At 38.7% G+C, this 19071-nt stretch overlaps 3 protein-coding genes and 1 pseudogene across 5 annotated transcripts in view; 1 reads left to right on the top strand and 3 right to left on the bottom strand.

The window, feature by feature from the left end:
* Positions 1 to 19071, top strand: part of LOC145484618 (uncharacterized) — a 407604-nt gene that overhangs the window by 151004 nt on the left and 237529 nt on the right. The gene's annotated exons all lie outside the window — the stretch shown is intronic.
* On the bottom strand, positions 1140 to 2148 carry LOC145485498 (uncharacterized; annotated as a pseudogene).
* The window catches only part of LOC145484597 (uncharacterized), a 62264-nt gene continuing 45334 nt past the window's right edge, over positions 2142 to 19071 (bottom strand). For 2 of the 3 annotated variants that reach the window (XM_081463195.1, XM_081463194.1), the window contains exons 2-5: positions 16753 to 17524; positions 10098 to 10196; positions 9258 to 9763; positions 2142 to 3344 (exon numbers count right to left, since the gene is read on the bottom strand). In XM_081463195.1, the coding sequence (XP_081319321.1) occupies positions 3099 to 3344; positions 9258 to 9763; positions 10098 to 10196; positions 16753 to 17473 (1572 nt within the window). In that variant the 5' untranslated portion in view covers positions 17474 to 17524 and the 3' untranslated portion in view covers positions 2142 to 3098. Of the gene's footprint in view, positions 3345 to 9257; positions 9764 to 10097; positions 10197 to 16752; positions 18329 to 19071 lie in introns of those variants that run through there. The other variant, XM_081463193.1, reaches the window with a different exon arrangement.
* Positions 11838 to 16424, bottom strand: LOC145484639 (uncharacterized). The gene is made up of 2 exons (XM_081463242.1): positions 14234 to 16424; positions 11838 to 14192 (listed from the first exon to the last, which is right to left on the bottom strand). The coding sequence occupies exon 2, from the start codon at positions 12632 to 12634 to the stop codon at positions 11870 to 11872; it is 765 nt and encodes a 254-aa protein (XP_081319368.1). The 5' UTR covers positions 12635 to 14192; positions 14234 to 16424; the 3' UTR covers positions 11838 to 11869.

Raw genomic sequence — 19071 nt, 5'->3', positions numbered from 1 at the left:
GCTCTTTCCGCTGGTGCTTACACAATCATATCGAATTTGCCTTCTTCGACAACCTCCAATCTGTCCAGCTTATTGGCCAAATTACAGGCAAATAAATTCATGGCCTCGATTTTGACAATCTGGTCGTTGACAATCCTAGTTAATGGTGTCAGTGAGCAGAAAACTTGCAAAATTTCTAGCTTGGGCTGTTTTTCGCACACGTACAACACGAGCATGCGAAAATCTAATTCTTTCCGTAGCTTGGCGGCAAACTAATTAAGGCTGAAGGCGCGAAACAGGAAAAAGTGTGAAAATATTACATTAAAATAACACCTTTAACCTTAATTATTCTTATTTTTATCATCCATTGTTACACTACTTATTGCTCATTTTTAAGTGGCATTCTTGTACAACTGACAACGGATGATTTTGTTATTTGATATAAGATATGAACTTCACATACACCCTGTGGTTTGTGAAAGCATTATCATACTTTGTTCTGCTAAGAAGACTTGGTAATATTTAAAATATAAGTTTAATTTTCTTATTTAGTTTGTGAAAAAGATCAGTACTTTCAGTTGGCAGCATTGCAATGCATCGTTCAGATCTTGTAACATTCTCTGAAGGCATACACCAAAATTCTGCGGAATAGTTTCTTTTAAAGGTCTCATTGAGTCTAAGCCGATATTCGTTTTTGGCAGGTGACGTCCATCTCTTATGTACATATTTTTGATGCATTCCTCTGACTTGGATACACACCCTTAACATCCCCTCTAGCTTTTTACAAGAAAGTCAAATGCGGTCAACTGGTCTTAAATTTCCAAATATATTTATAACACGTGTTACGTTTAAGATGGAATGAATATGGTTCGATTTTTTTTTTTTTCGTTAAAGGTTCCATGGTTTTGAATTTATCTTTCTGTTTTTCTGAGTACTTCTTAGTTACTTTAGATACAAGCTACGCTTGCGAGAAAAATCAAAGCGTGAAATACTGAGTAAAACTAACTGTATGGCTGGTTGTTGTTTCTTTATTTTGTATTGAATTAACGTAATTATGCGCACAAAACTAATATTTAATGAATTGTGAAAAGAAACTATACTCGAGATTTCAGCAAGGTGTTATGTGTTTTGAACAAAGTTTGTTTTTAAACCGGATTGCATAACGGAAATCTAAGTTCTATTTCAATAGGCCCTTTGCAGCTAAGCCATCACGTGACCTACTTTTCATAAAATTATGGGCTATAACTTAACGAATGCCAGAAATGAAAAAAGCATGTCGAAGATATCAAAATGGCCAAGTTTGAGGCTCCCATCATTGAAGAATAAGATTTTATGACGGTCTAAATTTTTAAAACAATAAGAAGATTTGTATGGAAAACGTTGTTGGAGAGCAAGACCTTGCTCTCCAGCAACATTTTCCATACAAACCCTCTAAATTTTCCGAAAATCCAAACTGTCATACAAACTTTCTCTTTAATTCTAGGGGCCTCAAACATTTAATGATATTTTAACGGGAAGCTTTCTCACCCGTAGGTGATCTACAGAAAGGTCCCGATCCAAAATAACATTAAATTATTAAAAAATAAATACACAATTTAAAAAATATATTAAAAATACAAAAGTAAATTATAGACTAATAGATTTAAAAAAATTACTTTTAAACTGACATATGGTGTCAGAGTTCTTCAAGTCACTGTCCAAGGCATTCCAGTCTTTAAAGGCATGATAACAAGTTCTCTGTTTACCCCAGTTCCGTTTTACTGTTGGAAGTCTAAGATGATCTTTGGAGCGAGTGTTATATCTACGGACATCGCTATTTCTAGATAATTCCAATTTGTGAGATGTAATTCCATTCACACATTTATAAACATACAAGCAGCGATGGAAGTGCCTGCGTTGATTTAAATTTAATCAGCCAAGCTGACTGAGAGCATCGGTTGCAGAAGAATACAATGGTTCATTTAGAACAAGTTTTGCCGCCTTGTTTTGCAACACCTACAGGTTGTTCATTAAAACAGCGTTATCCTTATCGCCCCATACCAAATCAGCACAATCAAAGATTGGAAGAACAAGGCTATTGTAATAAAGAAGGCGTGCATTATACGGCAACAAGTGCTTAATCCTACGCAAAAGACCTAGTCTCTGGTTCACTTGGCCATTTTGGTATTTTCAATGCGCTCTTTCCATTTCTGCCATTTTGGTTCAAACTTGGCCATTTTGGTATTTTCGATGCGCTCTTTCCATTTCTGGCATTTTTTAAGTTATAGCCCATAATATACAAATTTTCTAGGAAAAATTGGTCACGTGACCCCAGCTGCAAAGGGCCTATTTTAGTTCATACAAAGAAATACAGCGAAACGAAACAGCATACTAATCTAGGCATGCGCGACAGTTGTATCGCGTGGCCAGGTGTTTGCCATCTGTCTCGTTTTCAAGTCTCACCAGACATGAAAACGAGATTCCACGAGGTTGCACCATCTCAAGGTTGAGTTACAACTGCCAAGTTGTCCATTTCTCTTCGAATGCGTTTACCACAAAAGCTACGAACGAACTCCTAGAGACTGCAGTAAAAAAATCTTTATCTAAACGTAAGGCAAATTCTTAAGTAAAGAGCTTTGATTGCAGAGGTTCAGCTGAATGAAATTTAGTCTTGTGCAACAATGCCGCTGCAAAAAACTTCGCCACCAATAAAAATATCATTAATAACGACTTTTAAGACTAATTTAAGCCTTTTTCAATGTTGAGAAATTATAAGGTGCTTAGAAGTCACTTGGAGTCAGATTCCTCGATGAAGATCGATTGACTACTTTCGCATAGGAAAACGCTATCATCTTTTCTCTACCTCTTTAAATTTATCTCCCACTAACTTTGAATTTTCCAAAACCTTATTTCTGTATGAGGTAAATTCTCACCCCACCCCACACAGTTTTCATTGTATTCATAGTTACGTGGCAATATGTAATTTCCTGACCGCGAGGTCGACAAGTTTAAAAAATAAAAACGTTGGACTAGGGTGTGGTTTTTACAGTTTTATTCAGTAACCTGCACTAACACTTCAGCGAAACTGTTTACTGCCAATCTTTACAAACATACCTTTCAACTGTATTCCACTTACGCTTTCAGAAGTGTTCTGCACTTACACATTGTTTTATTTTACCATGTTTTTCATTTTCGTCGAGCTTCTTGTTATAGTGTACTTTGTACTGCTCAAGCATTGTCTCCGTCATGTCAAAAACGTCTTTGCTGTAATGAACATGGTCTCGGCACCGAAGTGGATACGAATCGGTCAATGAATACACGTCTATGACGTCAAATCCTGCTTTGCACATGGCTGACATAGAGTAGGCATTGAAGAGGGCAACCCTCTAAAAGGAGAGAACGCAAAAATGTTTTATTGAGGTTCTAACAGATGTATTGCCTCTCTTTAGTGTTAAATAAGAGGTAATCTATCGTTGTACTCTATTCACACTGAAACGATTATACAACCTTTTTTTCAAACTAATCTTTATACACCCAAACACAGTATATCGGAGCGGAAATTTCGTTTATTGATGTAGGATATAGCGAGTTGACATAGATGCTTTCGATTTCCTCCTGCTTTTCGAGCCATTGATATTCTCCTCTTTGTCAGAAAAAACCCATTCCCTTCAAATATGAAATAATGCATGGTGTTTTAAATTCATTTTGTTTAACCCTAAACCACCTTATTCTTATTAGCAAATAGTACTTACGTCACAAAAGAAACTAAGTTAGTTTCAAGTAAGCACTTGACTCAAGTGCACTTGAAAATCTCAAGTCGCACTTTACAAGTCTTATCTTTACAACTTTGAAGATCGACATATTTTGCGCGGTGCAAGAAACAAGTCGCATGTTTTTAATGAGCTACGAGTCCAAAAATGTTTTCGTATTTAGCTCGCTTTATTGCAATATGATTTGCTTTACTGCAATGTTCTAAATAATAACAGCAGTAGGCACACACCGTCATTGACTGCCTATTTTTTGTCAGTGTTTTCGTAGTTTGAACTCATACCGCAATCGGCTCAGTTGTTATCTCACGAGAACGTTTCGAGCTTGGCCTTCGCTTACCTGGCTGGCTTTCAAGCAATATAATTCGTGGACCGACCCTTTCCGAAAACGATCGACATCTTTGCATGTGAGATGAACGTATAAGGCGCGATTCTTGCCAAAACTTTCTTCGCAAAATACCGCATTCTGTCACGAAGAGCGAGCAATGTCGCGTTTCTCGTCCCCAGTTTCCATGGTCTACGCATGGAACGCCTGGGACCATGACCCACCTTTTGGCGACCAAAACACTTGTATTTTATGACTAGGGCGACGGAAGCCCGAGTAACAAGAACGTGAAATGACCAAGTTCTGTGTAGTCGAAGGAACGCGAACGTGGACGGCTAATTTTTCGTGTTTCCATTTGGAATTGAACGCTGGCATTACACATTTAACCTGAGCACGTTTTAAGAGCCATTGGCGTACTGAACAAATCTAGGCAGCTGCCTAGTAAAATATAAATTCATTTTTGACTAGACGTCGTCTTCGGCGTCGCCGTCGTAGTTGCTTAAGCTCCCTAATTGCACAAGGCAGCCGCGCCCGCAATACAAGCGGTAAGCAAAACTGAACTGTCCTATCGAAACGAGACAATAACGTTTGTTTACCTCTTCACAACTCAGTATTCAACCTGGGGACACTTGGCGAGCGAGCTGGAGTTGTCGGACTCGCTAGAAAAAGTTTGGCAAAAAGTTTGCTGCCAAATTTAAAAAGAAATTTTGGCTAAAAAACAGCTTTGTTCCAAATTACAAGCTGGTGTTTGTGGTAATGTGCTAATTTATGTATAAAGTGTACAAGAATGTGCATGAGTGAATAAGAGCATGAATAAGTATGTCGTAATTTATGCGTCCTTAGTCAGTTGTATGATGTAACGCGACGGTTAGGATCTCTTTAGCATTAAAGCGTTTCTTCTTCAAATGCTCTTGTAGTGCTGTTAAAGATCTGTTAAATATAAAACAGTGTTCATATTAACTTGCTTCAGCGATTTGAAGTCGATAATTTCGCTTCTACCATTTTCTGCGCACCGCCATGTTTCAATATTTTTGCAAAGCATAATGGGAACTTATGACGTCATTGCGCGCTTGGATGTTATTAAAATGCAACATTGCGTAAGTCTAGAGAAATGAGCTTCTAATCGTTTATAATTAATTTTTCAGATGAACATGTACAGCTCTAATGAAAAATCTTCTGTAGACCCCATATTAAGAACTCTGACCTCCTGAATGACGTCATAAATTACCACTGATAAAATGAAAACCAAACACACTGTTTGGGTATGCTTTGAAACTTTTAAGATTCCCTTTAAAACTTCTAAGCCAAAAAAGTCTCATTGTTTTTCCTAAAATTTGGTGTGGTTGCTGGCATTTAAATCTCTCTTTGTAAATATTCAAAGCCGTTTCCAGCGAGAAAACTGGCCCGACTTTAATAGCTTTGCATTAAAGTGCGCCTAACATCAAAATTTTTTTCGCTAAAATAATAAAGCTTATTTTGTGGAGTAATCTGCCGCAAAGATTTTTCGATTTGGTTAAATCCTTGATTTTCTAGGGCTCGTCAAAGTACGTCAAAACGCCGCCATTTTGGTTCAGGACCGAGTTTAACGGGGCATGGGTCGAGGGCCGGATGTGACGTCAAATCCAGAACACGGTGATTCTGTAAATTCGCATATTTACTTGTTTCTGTGAGGAAAGGCTGAGAAAGTAGTTCGAAAAAATGCTGGCCAGGTGCGTTGTAGTGGGATGTAGCAACACAGCAAACGTACAGGAGGTACTGCGTTTCATGCCATACCGTTTTATGGAGAGATGATCGTCCTGAAGAGAAGAAACGCACAAAGCGATGTATCGATTTCGTGAAAGCGAAACGTGCAAAGTGAGAGCCGTCTGAGTTTGGTGATCTATTCTAAGCAGTTCAAACAAGATGATTTCGCTCGACGCCTGGATTTTCAGGGAGACGAAGGGATTTTGCTGATTCCATGGCTTAAGCGAGACGAATTTGGAATAACCGCTTTTCCATCGATTCATGCAGCCGTTGTTGCATCTGATCTGATAAACAGCAGCAGTTAGTCAGCACAACCGACAGATACAGAAGAATGGTGAGATATTTTTTTTTCTGAGCAAGTGTTCCCTGCCTTGATATGTTAGTTTCCTTCCTTGTTCAATTCTTTGAAAAAGAAATCTGTAAGGGTATTTTGTTCAAGAAAGTCATGCGAACAAGCACACTGGTTTGGAAGACCCACCGTTCAACAAATGCGGCCATGGAGACATTCAAGCAAGGAATGGCTTAGAATTAGTTTATATGTTCAGAACCCTTTTTGCATGTGGGTATTATCAATATACAGAGAACATACTTCGGTCAGGACCAGAACAATTTCAAGCTGTCTGTGTATGTGTCTGTTTCTGCATGAGGCTTGTGGACTTGAATTGTATTTACAGGAAGTTTTAATTATTGATACCATGGTAACACATACTTATGAGATTGTATCTCTGCTGACCAAATGCTCTTGCAAATGAGGACACGTTGTTCCAGAAACATTGTTGAAGACACAAATATTTCCCTCTTTGCTCTGCATGGGAAACATTGTTGCGACACAAAAAATGTTTCTGATAAATATTATTTTTTACAGGGACATGGTTGTGTCCGTAACAATGCATCTGCAACGTGCTGCACTGTAGAATTAATTAATTTAACTGGTTTGTATAAACTGACATTTTTGCTTTGCTTTTTTTTTTCTCATCAGGTTTTTTGGCACTTCCATAAATAAGTATTGTTAGAAGAAAACAATGATTTTGCATTTTAGTTTACAACTTTTTCACTGCAAGGCATTACCGGTCTAGATGTCGGTCTAGATGGGAAGATCTAGTCTGCTTTCAATATCAGTTTCAGCCAATCAGATTTGTGAATTTGGCAGTTTCCAGTCCTTGTGAGACAGAGCCATATTATTATTAGCTTGTCATTGTTTGCCAGGAAATAGATTAAAGAACACAGAATCAAAAATAAATAAATAAATAAACAACATAATTTTATTGTTGTCCAGGTTGATTGCGACATGTAAATGGTCAGTGAAGGGACAGAAACATTAAATTTTCCACTTGACAATAAAAGAAAGAAAGGCAGCTGCTTCCAGTTTGTAAAACAGGATTATAATAATTCACATTTTTAAGCACAAGCGAAGAAAAAGGGGTCCTTTTGATTTTTCATGGGCCTTTTTTCATTAGTGTGTTGTGCGAGTAAAACAAACTGTCTATGTCTATGAATCAATAGTTCAGTAAGCTGTTGGTCTCCAGGTGAATAAGACTGATATGTTTTCGAACAAATGCCATATTTTTGCAGTATTGTACAGTTGTAGAACAGTTTGTGTTGAAGTTTGTCAAAATAAGTACAGTAAATATCAAGCCCACTCTAGTTTTGTTCAAATTCCTCATGAAGGTCAAATCATTCAGAGCTTTCATTCTTTTCAACTGAAAATTCCTTTCTAATAATATTATTGCTACATAAAGGAATCCTCTTGTTCCCCAACATCCCATACACTAGCCTTGAGAACTCTTAGTAGGAAACACTTCGTAACTAAAAACGATTAATGGAAAAAAGTTTTCTAGCAGTGGGTATCTTATGGTGAGGGGAGGGGGGGGGGAAGGGCAGGATACCTAAAAACAAAGCTCAATGAAGAAATCACAAAAAGTAACAGTATTGTTCGAGGATCACTAAAGCATGTTTGGAGCGGTGATACAGGACTAAACAGGTGTACACTAATCGTAATTCACACTTGACCAACCAAGGATTGCAATAACATAACAAACCCCCTAGCTACCCCCCTCTTACTCAGGAACTTTACAATGACTTGTTTATACATGTAAGTGATCGTTTCACAACTATACTTGTAAATTGGAAGGATCACTGTTAAGTAAAATGTTGTGTGCATACATGTAAAGAGGGATTCGGAAACATTTTTCTATTTTATACAGCCATGTGCATGCCTGAATTACCTCTCTTTGCTGCCAGTTTGATGATAGGTTTGCTTCCCTTTAGTTTTGTATTTGCCCGCTGCTAATCTTAAACTCCATTTCTGAAGGCATACAGGTTTAATTCCTGGATATTCAGTAACACACTTTAAGATAACAGCGCTAAGACCTTCAAGAGCAAGATCACTCTTCTTTGAGTCTTGACAACCTTCTAACTCATTTAACAGCAATAACATTCGTTGATGATTTGAAGGGAAGCGACGCTACAATTTCAACACTTGCACGTAAAGAGCACAAACACTGTCATGGGATGATCATTTTGATCTACATTGAACGCATGAAGTTAAAATAATTTGAGAAAGTGAACGGACTTGACTGTTATTACGAAGGTATATTAGTGCGAGATCGAAGAAGGCGCGAAGATAGTAAAGACGCGCCACGCGCTCATGACAGTCTTACTACTATCACTCTTCGACTTCTACATATCATTGCCTTCGAGTCTGTCCATCAGAGTTCGTTCGAGTTCTTTGTCAGCATCCACCGCCTGGTATTTGGCTGTCCATTCTCCATTGGCCAGAGTAGTCAGCATACAAATCAGCTCGGTCGTCACCGTTTGACCATGCAGTTTGCGATGTTTATAAGCGTGAGCGGTCATTCTCTTCAGCGATATAATTAATTTCAGAGTTTTCTGAGTCAAAGCTCATTTCAGAATCAGACGAACTAGAAGACATTGTTAGTAAAAACAGAAATCGGTCGACTGCGGAGTCCCAGCGAAAGAACTTCTGCTGCAAAAAGGCTTCTACACTCGGACAAAGTAAAAGACCTGACTGGGACAGCCGAAGCATTCGTTCTCGATTTGACGTCACAGCTTTAACTCTCCCCAGATTCCCCATGCGCGGTCGCGAACCATTCGAAACTCGGTTTCGAAGGGGCACAGAAATTCGAGGATTTAACCAAATCGAAAAATTTTTGCGGCAAATTACTGCACAAAATAAGCTTTATTATTTTAGCGAAAAAAAAAATTTTGGTGTTAGGTGCACTTTAAACATACATTTATACGTCAGGACAGCATGCTTCTCTCGCGTGCTGAAAGCTGATTAGTCAATTAAAATTTTATAGGCACTGGCCATATCGCTTGGAGTTTTGATTGGTTCACTGGGTTGTTTGTGTAATTTGTGACTGGCCAGAATGATTGCATTGGTTTGGTTTTACGACACTCACTTGAAAACCTCCCTAAAAGCTGACAAACGAGAGAGTACAAACCTGGCTAGTTAAAAAGCGACCACTGGTTTTATTTAAGGACGAGACCTTTTCCTTGCAAATGGCGGTGGATGACTTCCAAATGATCTTAGCTTTATACTTTGGAACTCTCTCACCTTGTGAGAGTTCTTCTGTCTTGAAAGTCAGTATCAAGTCATCTATTAGCTTTTGATAAGCGGTAAAATTGATCCTACCCACAAAATGTAGGTTCAGGTTTAAAAGCAAGACGCTTTCCCCTTGCAGCATTTCTGGCGTGCGTAGGACGTCCACAATAATTCCAATGACTTTTTCAGGTCTAAAATCAAGGTCACTCTCCAGAGCAATGTTCAAGCCTTTGTTGTGAGCATGGTAGATCCACATGTAGCTGTTTCCGCATTTTTGATAAAGTAATTTACACAAAGATCGAGTCTGGACAGACCTGTATAGCTGATGACCCACTGAATCACCGTAGATCCAAAGCGTTCCAGATTGTGTGTAATTTTGCGGCATCGACCAATTGTAAGACTTTGCTTTATATAAATGGAAAAAAAGAAAGCATGTTAGGAAAACAAAAAAGTGTTGTTTATGACAATGTAAAACCTAGAAAAAAACGGAGAAAGAGTGAAATTCTGCAGTAGCTTAGAATGATTTAATACTCCATATTTCCTTATGTGTACTTATAATTTAAAAGCTGATAAACCAACTGGCTTAAGAGATTCGCGACATTATGAATATTTTGAATTGAATCCGATGTTAGCGACATGGTCGTCGTTACTTTTACAAACCCCTTACTGGTTTTACCCGATGTACCCTTGCTGCGTCTCCTTATTAAGAATTGAAATACTTTAATAAATTATTCCCAACCTTTAAGATATGGCATCCACTGGTCATTTTTCCATTCACCAAATCCATCCCATAAATACTTGCAGGTTTCCAAACAGGAGACAAGTCCTTCAAGTTTGTCTGCATGAAAAACAACAAGTTACTTCATTGGTAACCTTTGACTCTTCAAAAGCTCTTATACTGAAACAGCACAGTTGAACCCGTTTTCAAAATTCTCAATGGAAAATATTATTTTCCAAGCTGTAGTGGTTGCATCATTCCATCACTCCTTCGCTCCATCGCTCCTTCGCTCCTTCGCTCCTTCGCTCCTTCGCTCCTTCGCTCCTTCGCTCCTTCGCTCCTTCGCTCCTTCGCTCCTTCGCTCCTTCGCTCCTTCGCTCTTTCGCTCCTTCACTCCTTCACTTTCTGTTAGACATTTGGAAACCCATGGGAAGAAACTCCAATATGAAAAGGTCAGGGATTCTCATCGAAAAATTTGAATTTAACTCCTGAAGGAGAGTAACGTGTGCGTTGCTCGAGCTTCATTAGACCCCTAAAATATACCACTTAAGAGTCAATGTCAGTAATTTTCAACTAGGGCCGTGCAATAGCGAAAAAACGAAAAATCTGAAGAAAATTCTCAAGAAAGCCCTCGGTGAACTACTTCTAAAAATACATATTTTACCTCGATCCGATAAATATTTTGGACGTACGGAGATAAACTTGGTTTCGCAGCTCTCAGACCAGATTTTAGGCGTCTGATACCGAACACCACTGAGACCTCCTTTAATAATCAAAACACATTTGTCACGAAACAGTAAGTAACTAATCAAATAAAGCAGACGATAATACACATTTTGAGTGGCATTTTTTTCAGTTTAAATTAAAACTGAATTTTTGACAAATTTTCCAGTATTTACAATAATTCGAGCGATTTTTCGCTCCGCAAAATTCACAAAATTAAGGGCCTAAAATCATTGACTGGTACCTCGCCCTGTGTATCGAGACTTATTCCACGTGAAAGAGCACTATTTCTTCTTGCAAAATCCGTTTTCAAAACCATGGGCTACTTAAAATAAAATTTTTGAGGTCGAAAAATACACGCAGTACTTTCGTGAAATTTGAGCTCTTCGAGAATGGCGTACCAATGTCGAAAGGTCACACAAACATAACGATAATATATTTTCGAAACTCAGCGCTTCAATAATATTTGCTGTTACTCACAAACTAATGTTTCCAAGACTGTTCTGCTTGATTGCTATAACTTTAAGGAAAAATTTGAGAGTTTGCCGGTTTTTTAGAGCACGAGTCGTAACGTGTAAACGGGTCACGATATGTTTATCAAGGTCAAAGCACGCTTAATTAAATCAAATCGGAACGTCTATCATTCCGACGTTGCTTTCTAACACTTAAAATTTGAGCAGCATCTTCCATACCTTGCATTAGGCTTGAAAAATCTGCCGCCGGATCAGCATTCTCGACGGCTACAGAATTCAATTCACTGTCAACGACAAAAATATGCGTTACAGTCTCTGTTACATGAGACCGCTGACAGATACTTAGATTGTGGGCGCGGATTTTTTTTTTTTTTTTTTTTTTTGCTATTTTTTTTTTTGCTTTCTACCCGGCCCTAATTATACGATTATTTATAACTTCAACATAACGCACTCAGGAACGGAATGAACGGTACAAGAGATGGAATAATAACGATATTTACAACATCAGTATAGGTTTGCATGAAAACAAAATATGACAAATTGGACAAGTAATATTATCAGAGGATATTTTACATTCCGATAACATCGCAAGCACTCTTAAAAACAGGACCCTACAAGTTCCGAGATAAAAGTAATGTAAGGCGCTTTTCGCCTTGATTGTTGTTCCTCTATGTCCATGTTGAAGTAGCTACAGATAAGCCTCAGTTGTGCAACACTGAGCTTGGTCAGCTTGATGCTGCTGTACAAAGACCATATGATCAGTGTGTCAAAGACAATGGGATGCAACAGCTCGCATTGGTGAAGGACAGCTAAGCGGGCGGAAGAAAAAGCTTCCTGTTCTCGGGTCGCCTGGCTATCGTTATCGTCGATGGAGTCATGCCCTGACTGAGCAGTAACTGCATGCTTCGAGTTTGCAGCAGTACGTGAAAAGTAGCTCTGAATCTGCTGTGCAGTCAAGAACTCTTCCAGGTCGAGGCGCCGCTCACCGTTGTCCCTCCTAGCATAGCGCATGTCCCGTGACACCTTCTCAGGTTCGGCTTTATGGCCACTCTCCTGTCCAATCCGGAACTTGTTATCGAGGTACTGACGCTGATTCTCGTTAAAATGGGTGGCCTTTTTCGTGCCTTTTAGAGTCCAGCCTTGCACCAAGGGAAATTCTGAAGAGACTTCAGTGGTGGTCGGGGCAGCTAATGTTAGCTGAATAGTGGAGCCCTCGTGAACTCTCTCAGCGTATGCCAATTTAACGGTATCTAAAAGGGTATACTTCTCTGAAACGAGCTTGCACTTCCCGATGAGCAAATGGCGCTCCAGGTTTTGGTACTTCTGATAGGTGCGTTTGCATCCCTCAACAGGACATGACATCAGGGAGCTTGCATCCGCCCCTTCGCCATCCTCCTCATCCGTGCATGCATGCAGTTCAGCAGATTTCAAGTCTGTTTATTTTCAGTTATATCCATTGTCATTTCTTTCCTTAATAGGTACTGGTTTTCAATATTAGGTACTAGTCTTCTCGTTTAAATTTAATTTTATTGTAATGCAGCTGACCGTTTTACACTTCCTGATGATGTATGTAGAAGAATACGAAACGTTAAGTTCTCAAATCAAGGTTTTTTACTACATGCGTTGTTTTGTAATATTTGTGACTGCAATTTTTTTTTATTTTTACTCAAGCTGAAATGGCCGAAGAATAAGAGTTTCTACGATTAGATCTTTTTTGTTCAGTTGTAATTGTTACCTTGTAATTGAGACGATAGCAATGCACTTTTTAGTAATTTTCAAGGTAGGTATTTGTAGAGCGCTTTTCAAGATGTTGACGTGGAAACAACAAGTTGCTGACATGGGTACGACCAAACTCTTGTGCAAATTAACGCTCTATTTGCAATGTGGAATCCGTTGGCAGTATAAACGCGCCATGGAGGTCAGTATGACATATGAAAAAACAAACGCTCATGATGCATATTGCCCAATCAAAGAGTATTTTCATTTATATTCGGTCCAAGCATAAGAATCACTAGGCTTGTCCAGGGTCCACCAGGACGCTTGGGCGTGGAATTTTCAGGTGGTTAAACTATTACGGTATTTTTACACCAAAATAAGCTTGCTCTAAAAAAAACATGCTATTTCACTGCAATGTTTCAAATTAGGGTTATGATTACTTCTCTTTTGTGTATCGTTACCTAATTAACTCTGCTCCCCTCCCCCCAATCCCCTTATATATACACTTGAGCAGAAAGCCTGCCAAGTTGACATTTCCAAAGAGCTGCGTTAATGCATACCTGCCCTGGCGAGAAGAAGCCCTGCCTCAGTCTTTACGTTTGAATCCGCAAAACCAGCACCAAAAGACCTCCGGTGAATTCTCATGTCCTTGTCACATTTTGCGATTGAGATACATTGAGAGCTGCCTGGGTTTCTGTGCTAGCTCCGCATTGTCCGCCAACTTGAGCAGCGTAGTCACACAATGCCATTCAACACATACACTTAAAACACGATATCCCGATAAAACACGATACCCCAATATTTCTCTAGTTGAAAGTCCAATACGAATTCAGAAAAACAACAACAACAAACACAGCGTAACAGACGACTCTGTAGCACTCTGAATTCACAGTGACGCGGGTATTTTTCGATATCATAATCCCAATAAGGTAAAGTAAAAGGGGTTCAAAATGAGAGTGCATTTAATCCAGTAAATATCTAAATAAATGAGATGACGTTCTATCCCCAAGTTTGCACAGTGAAGGATTATCTTTGTCACCATATAAGGATATGTTTCGTTTCTCTCCGGCCACCCGCGCCAAACCTACAGTTTTTTTTTCTTTTTCTCGAAAAATTAATTTTAACTACAAAAGTAACGTCGTCTTCATGCACCTTTTAGAGGGATAGCGGCTCGTGTCAAAATTTATACTTATTCAAAATATTTCTTTAATTTCCTTAGCTTGATCGACCTTATAGTTCTTTGACCAGCGGTTTCCTTGTGAATTGTAACGCAATCAACTGTAATCCGTTGCTTTGAATTCGTCGGTGTGGTTTACGACTTGTAAGTCCAGGATTTCTTCAATGTTCAGAAAGCCCGTCGAAAGGTATGAAGAGCCATCCATTTCAAGTTATTAATGTGTGTGTTAGTGAGCAATTTCTGTCTAGAAAATGTTTTAATTTGATTTGATAACGAGTACCTCACCTTCAACCCTTGACAAACATTACGTGACCAGTGTACACTTAGGAACTCGAGATCAAAATAAACGGCCAAATTCTTTAATTTTTCCTCAAAAGAGATGGCAAATCACGTAAAATAGTCTTGTAAACATTAGTTTGTGAGTGACAGCAAATATTATTGAAGCGCTGAGTTTCGAAAATATATTATCGTTATGTTTGTGTGACCTTTCGACATTGGTACGCCATTATCAAAGAGCTCAAATTTCACGAAAGTACTGCGTGTATTTTTCGACCTCAAAAATTTTATTTTAAGTAGCCCATGGTTTTGAAAATGGATTTTGCAAGAAGAAATAGTGCTCTTTCACGTGGAATAAGTCTCGATACACAAGGCAAGGTACCAGTCAATGATTTTAGGCCCTTAATTTTGTGAATTTTGCGGAGCAAAAAATCGCTCGAATTATTGTAAATACTGGAAAATTTGTCAAAAATTCAGTTTTAATTTAAACTGAGAAAATTGCCACTCAAAATGTGTATTATCGTCTGATTTATTTGATTAGTTACTTGCTGTTTCGTGGAAAAGGTGTTTTGATTTTCAAAGGAGGTCTCAGTGGTGTTCGGTATCAGACGCCTAAAATCTGGTCTGAGAGCTGCGAAACCAAGTTTATCTCCGTACGTCCAAAATATTTATCGGATCGAGGTAAAATATATATTTTTAGAAGTAGTTCACCAAGGGCTTTCTTGAGAATTTTTTTCAGATTTTTCGTTTTTTCGCTATTGCACGGCCCCAGTTGAAAATTACTGACATTGACTCTTAAAACGGAATATGTTCGATTACTAGCCACTGTTCAAGAAAGGATCCCGCACACACTTGTACATCCGACTCATGTAATACCAGAGACCAGCGGAAATCAAGCCTACAAACATAAATTAAATGAGAGCGTTTTATTCATTATTCAGTCTTCGAGTGCACCCAAAAGGATACTTTGACAGCTAAAAATGGTGACTGTTCGTTATCAACCCCCTGAGTGAGACCAGAGTCCTTGACTTGTACCCGAGACGACGGGCATCCCCGACGTTTTCATATAGAAGTCCCCCCCTCCCCGGTTTCGAACATCCGCCGTAAAGGGCGTTTTACAGTCGCTTGCACCGTGTCAAGTTAGTTATTTTCGAGAGGTAGGAGATGAAACAATTTTTCCATTGTAAGGAAAATACTTATGGTTCTTCCTTTGCGATTCGATTCAGAGAAAGTCTTCGTGGTTTTTCCTGCACAAACCTACGTGACTTGTGCATGTGAGTTCGAAAGTAATCGATATAAACGAATAATTAAAAGCTCCAGACGATTTTTTAAACACAAGAAAGGAAAAGACAAATGCTACCTTTCGGTAAATGATTTCTTGCCAGAAAAAGAACATACAATGAAGAAGAAACGGAAGAAGAGTCTCGAGTCACCGCTAGGCTCCGAACTCCCAGTCACCCATCACGCTGTGTTACGTGTTTATCGATTTCTATGAGGTGATAACTATTATCAATGGTATATTTAAGTATTAAAACACTGGGTAGTTAGCACCGCAAGCTCAAGTGAGTGGATGGTGATGTCGATGGCTGGATTAGGCGTTGCCGAGCTTGTTGAAGAGGAGTTGACACGATTTACTCACAAACTGAATTGTTTTGATGGCAGTGTTTCTCTTTCGTGGTGTCATTCAACAGGTTATGTTCGCAAACAAACATCAGAGTAAATTTTCGAGCCGAATAATAGTTATTGTTTATTTAGTTTGCAGCAGTTGGAGCTCGCTTATAAGTGGCGACGTTTTCTTGTTTCCCGAAGAATCGAAGGAGGATTCAGAAACATAACTAAATAATTCAGTTTCCAAGAAGATCAAAATGAAGGAAATTTCGTACGTAAGATTTAAAAAAAATCAAATTGTAGAATGAATTGATGCCAGCTCCCGTGCAGCTGCAAGCTTCAAATGACATTTCAATTCGCCTGTAATTTCGCTAAAGCATGAAGTTTAATAAAAAAAAAAATGAAGTTTAATAATACCTGATGTGTATGTTAATAACTGGCCATGGAATCATTATCTAAGGGAGTTTCAGTCAGAAATCTACTTAAACAAGGCCTCGTCAACTATCACCTCATAGAAATAACAATGATATTATTTAATAGCTAGATCATTACGCGGACCATAATGTTCAGGTGGTCTGAAATAGTCTGCAGCATGTTTCAGCATTTGAACTTTGATAAATTATTACTGAAACTCTTTATCACTTCATACTGCATTCATGACATGACATCAAACAAATATACAATCAAACAGATACCTTCTTACCAGAAAGAGAGCCTTTAAGTTGGGCCTTAATTACATTTATTGTTAAGGCAGGTTGTCCATTGTTGAATGGCTGTTTCACCAAATATTCATCTAAAGGACCCAGAAATCCATCTTTCTGGTGGGCGCCCTGAGCGTCACCCTTAATGAACCAATCACGAGGTGGGTCTTTGAAGCCATCACAAAGACTGTAATCAAGGTAAATCATCAGCTGATAGACACCAGGCTCCGTGATGAGAAATAGAGCCTCGTAAGTTCCATTATTGTGATCGAAAACAGTGGCCGCAATGCTTGCCGGGCCGCGTACGTAAACCCTCCAGGTGTCTCCACCAATCAACTTCGTGCGATTGTCTGAGGTTTTTGACTGGATGAAAATCTTGCTGAACTCTCCCGCTGGCCTGATGTCTTTGAATATGATCTCACTTGTCGCAGCGTTGCTTCTATTGGTTTTGCCCCAATGATCTTTCACTAATCCCCAGACCATATTGTCGACACAAGGCTCAAAAATGTTGTTCCAGTCTACGCGTGCACGGCGCTGACGAAGCCACTCGTGTCGGAAGTCTCGCAGCCTCTTTGAAATTACCGACTTTTCTGTTTGACGACGCCTATTATATACACTCTTCATTGAACCATTGTTGATCGTGTCCGTGAAAAACAGCAAGCAGAGGGCAAGAACTGCACCAAGGCAAATGGTAAACCAGAAGTACCGCGTAATACCCAGCATTGTTCTGTTGTGTTTCGTGGGGAGCTGGGTACTTGATGACACTGTCTTTAACTAGATCATGGAGAAAATGGAAGAGAATGGAAAGAACTGATTGGGATTATAAGAACTAAGGTGAACACTTTTGAACGCTATTTACTTGAACATTAAAGGAGGTTGGCTTTTGCTCAGGTGTTGCATTTCTATTTTTAATGATTGTCTCGAGACTCATTCCAGTTTCTCAGCCATGCAAGTAGAACCAAAAGCATTCGTGAATCTTGTGCACGTCTTCCCCCAGTACTTCACACTGGTTGCATGTATTTTCAACCGGCAATAGATAGAAAGACAGACAGACAGACAGACAGACAGATAGACACACTGACGGATACACTGGCAGACGCACATGCAGAAAATTGCTTTTTTCAAGCCCGATGCCTAGTACTCCAACTCCCAATGTTAATAGCAGAATCAGAAAACACTGAACTACATTTTTGGCATCAGAATAATAGAGCATGCCGCTAACATAGTTTCATTCAAAAGTATCAAGAGAATTGTTTGCGTGTTATGGTTTTGTTTAGACCTGTATATTTATTTATTTTCAGTTGTTGTTGTTTTCTTTTTTGCAAGACGTGACTGCATGTGGATAGCTTAGTTAACAGAGAACCCACCGGTATAACAGCGGTCATGGGTTGGCATTTCATTGAAGCTTCTCAGGCTTTGCTTTCGCAGCTTCTAAAGTAGCGTACAAGTAGTATAGGAGATGTAGTATCTGGGCCACCATTCATTCAAACCTCACAGCAGCACTTAAATGGATTTTCACACCCCTCAGGCGCACTTTTTAAAATTTACCTCTTAATTTTAAAGTGGTGAGAATTTTTTGTTCACGGCGGTGTGTTTAAAACCATATTTTGCCTCTTAATTTTAAAATCAAGACCATTTTTTACCCTGTTGTCTCTGAGAGGCCTGAAAATCATTTTTCGACAGACATTTACAGAGAAACCGACATACATTACTATGGGGGATGAAAAGCGAAAGACACTTAAAGAGAAACCGCCATATATTATTATGGAGGGTGAAAAAATAATGTACTCTAATAGTATGGATAGAAATAGTCTTAGTAAATTATCAAAACAGCAGCTAATTGAGTTGCTATTGAAAAAAGAAAATAAGTCAATTTCGAAACCAAGAAAAAGTGTAAAACAATTAGTCACGGAGTATGGAAATAAAATAATACAGCCGCCGCCTCAATTTAGAGATCTTCCTGTTACGGCACCACCACCTCAATTTAGAGATGATTATAAGCCTGTTCCAGCACCCAGGACTAAAATAACAAAACTTGACAAGGCTCTTAAAAATGCTGTTAAGTCTTATGAAGTTGGTATTAAAAATCAAAAATACCCATTAAGGCAGTTAAACAGCACTAATAAATGGATTGAAACTTATCTCAAACGCATATTAAACGAAGTGAAAGGACTAAAACTGGTTGAAACGTTAAAAATAACTTTTAAAAACCCAAAGATAAAAATACATTATACAAAAGAGCTTATTTCAACAGTAAAACTTAAAAAATGTACAAATGATATTGAAATTGAAGAATTATTAAAATTAGCATTAGAACAGAT

This window comes from Orbicella franksi, chromosome 4, assembly GCF_964199315.1.
Source record: "Orbicella franksi chromosome 4, jaOrbFran1.1, whole genome shotgun sequence".
Taxonomy (NCBI): Eukaryota; Metazoa; Cnidaria; class Anthozoa; order Scleractinia; family Merulinidae; genus Orbicella; species Orbicella franksi.
Note: the sequence above shows the minus strand (reverse complement) of the source record. Positions and strands in the feature narration are given on the sequence as shown.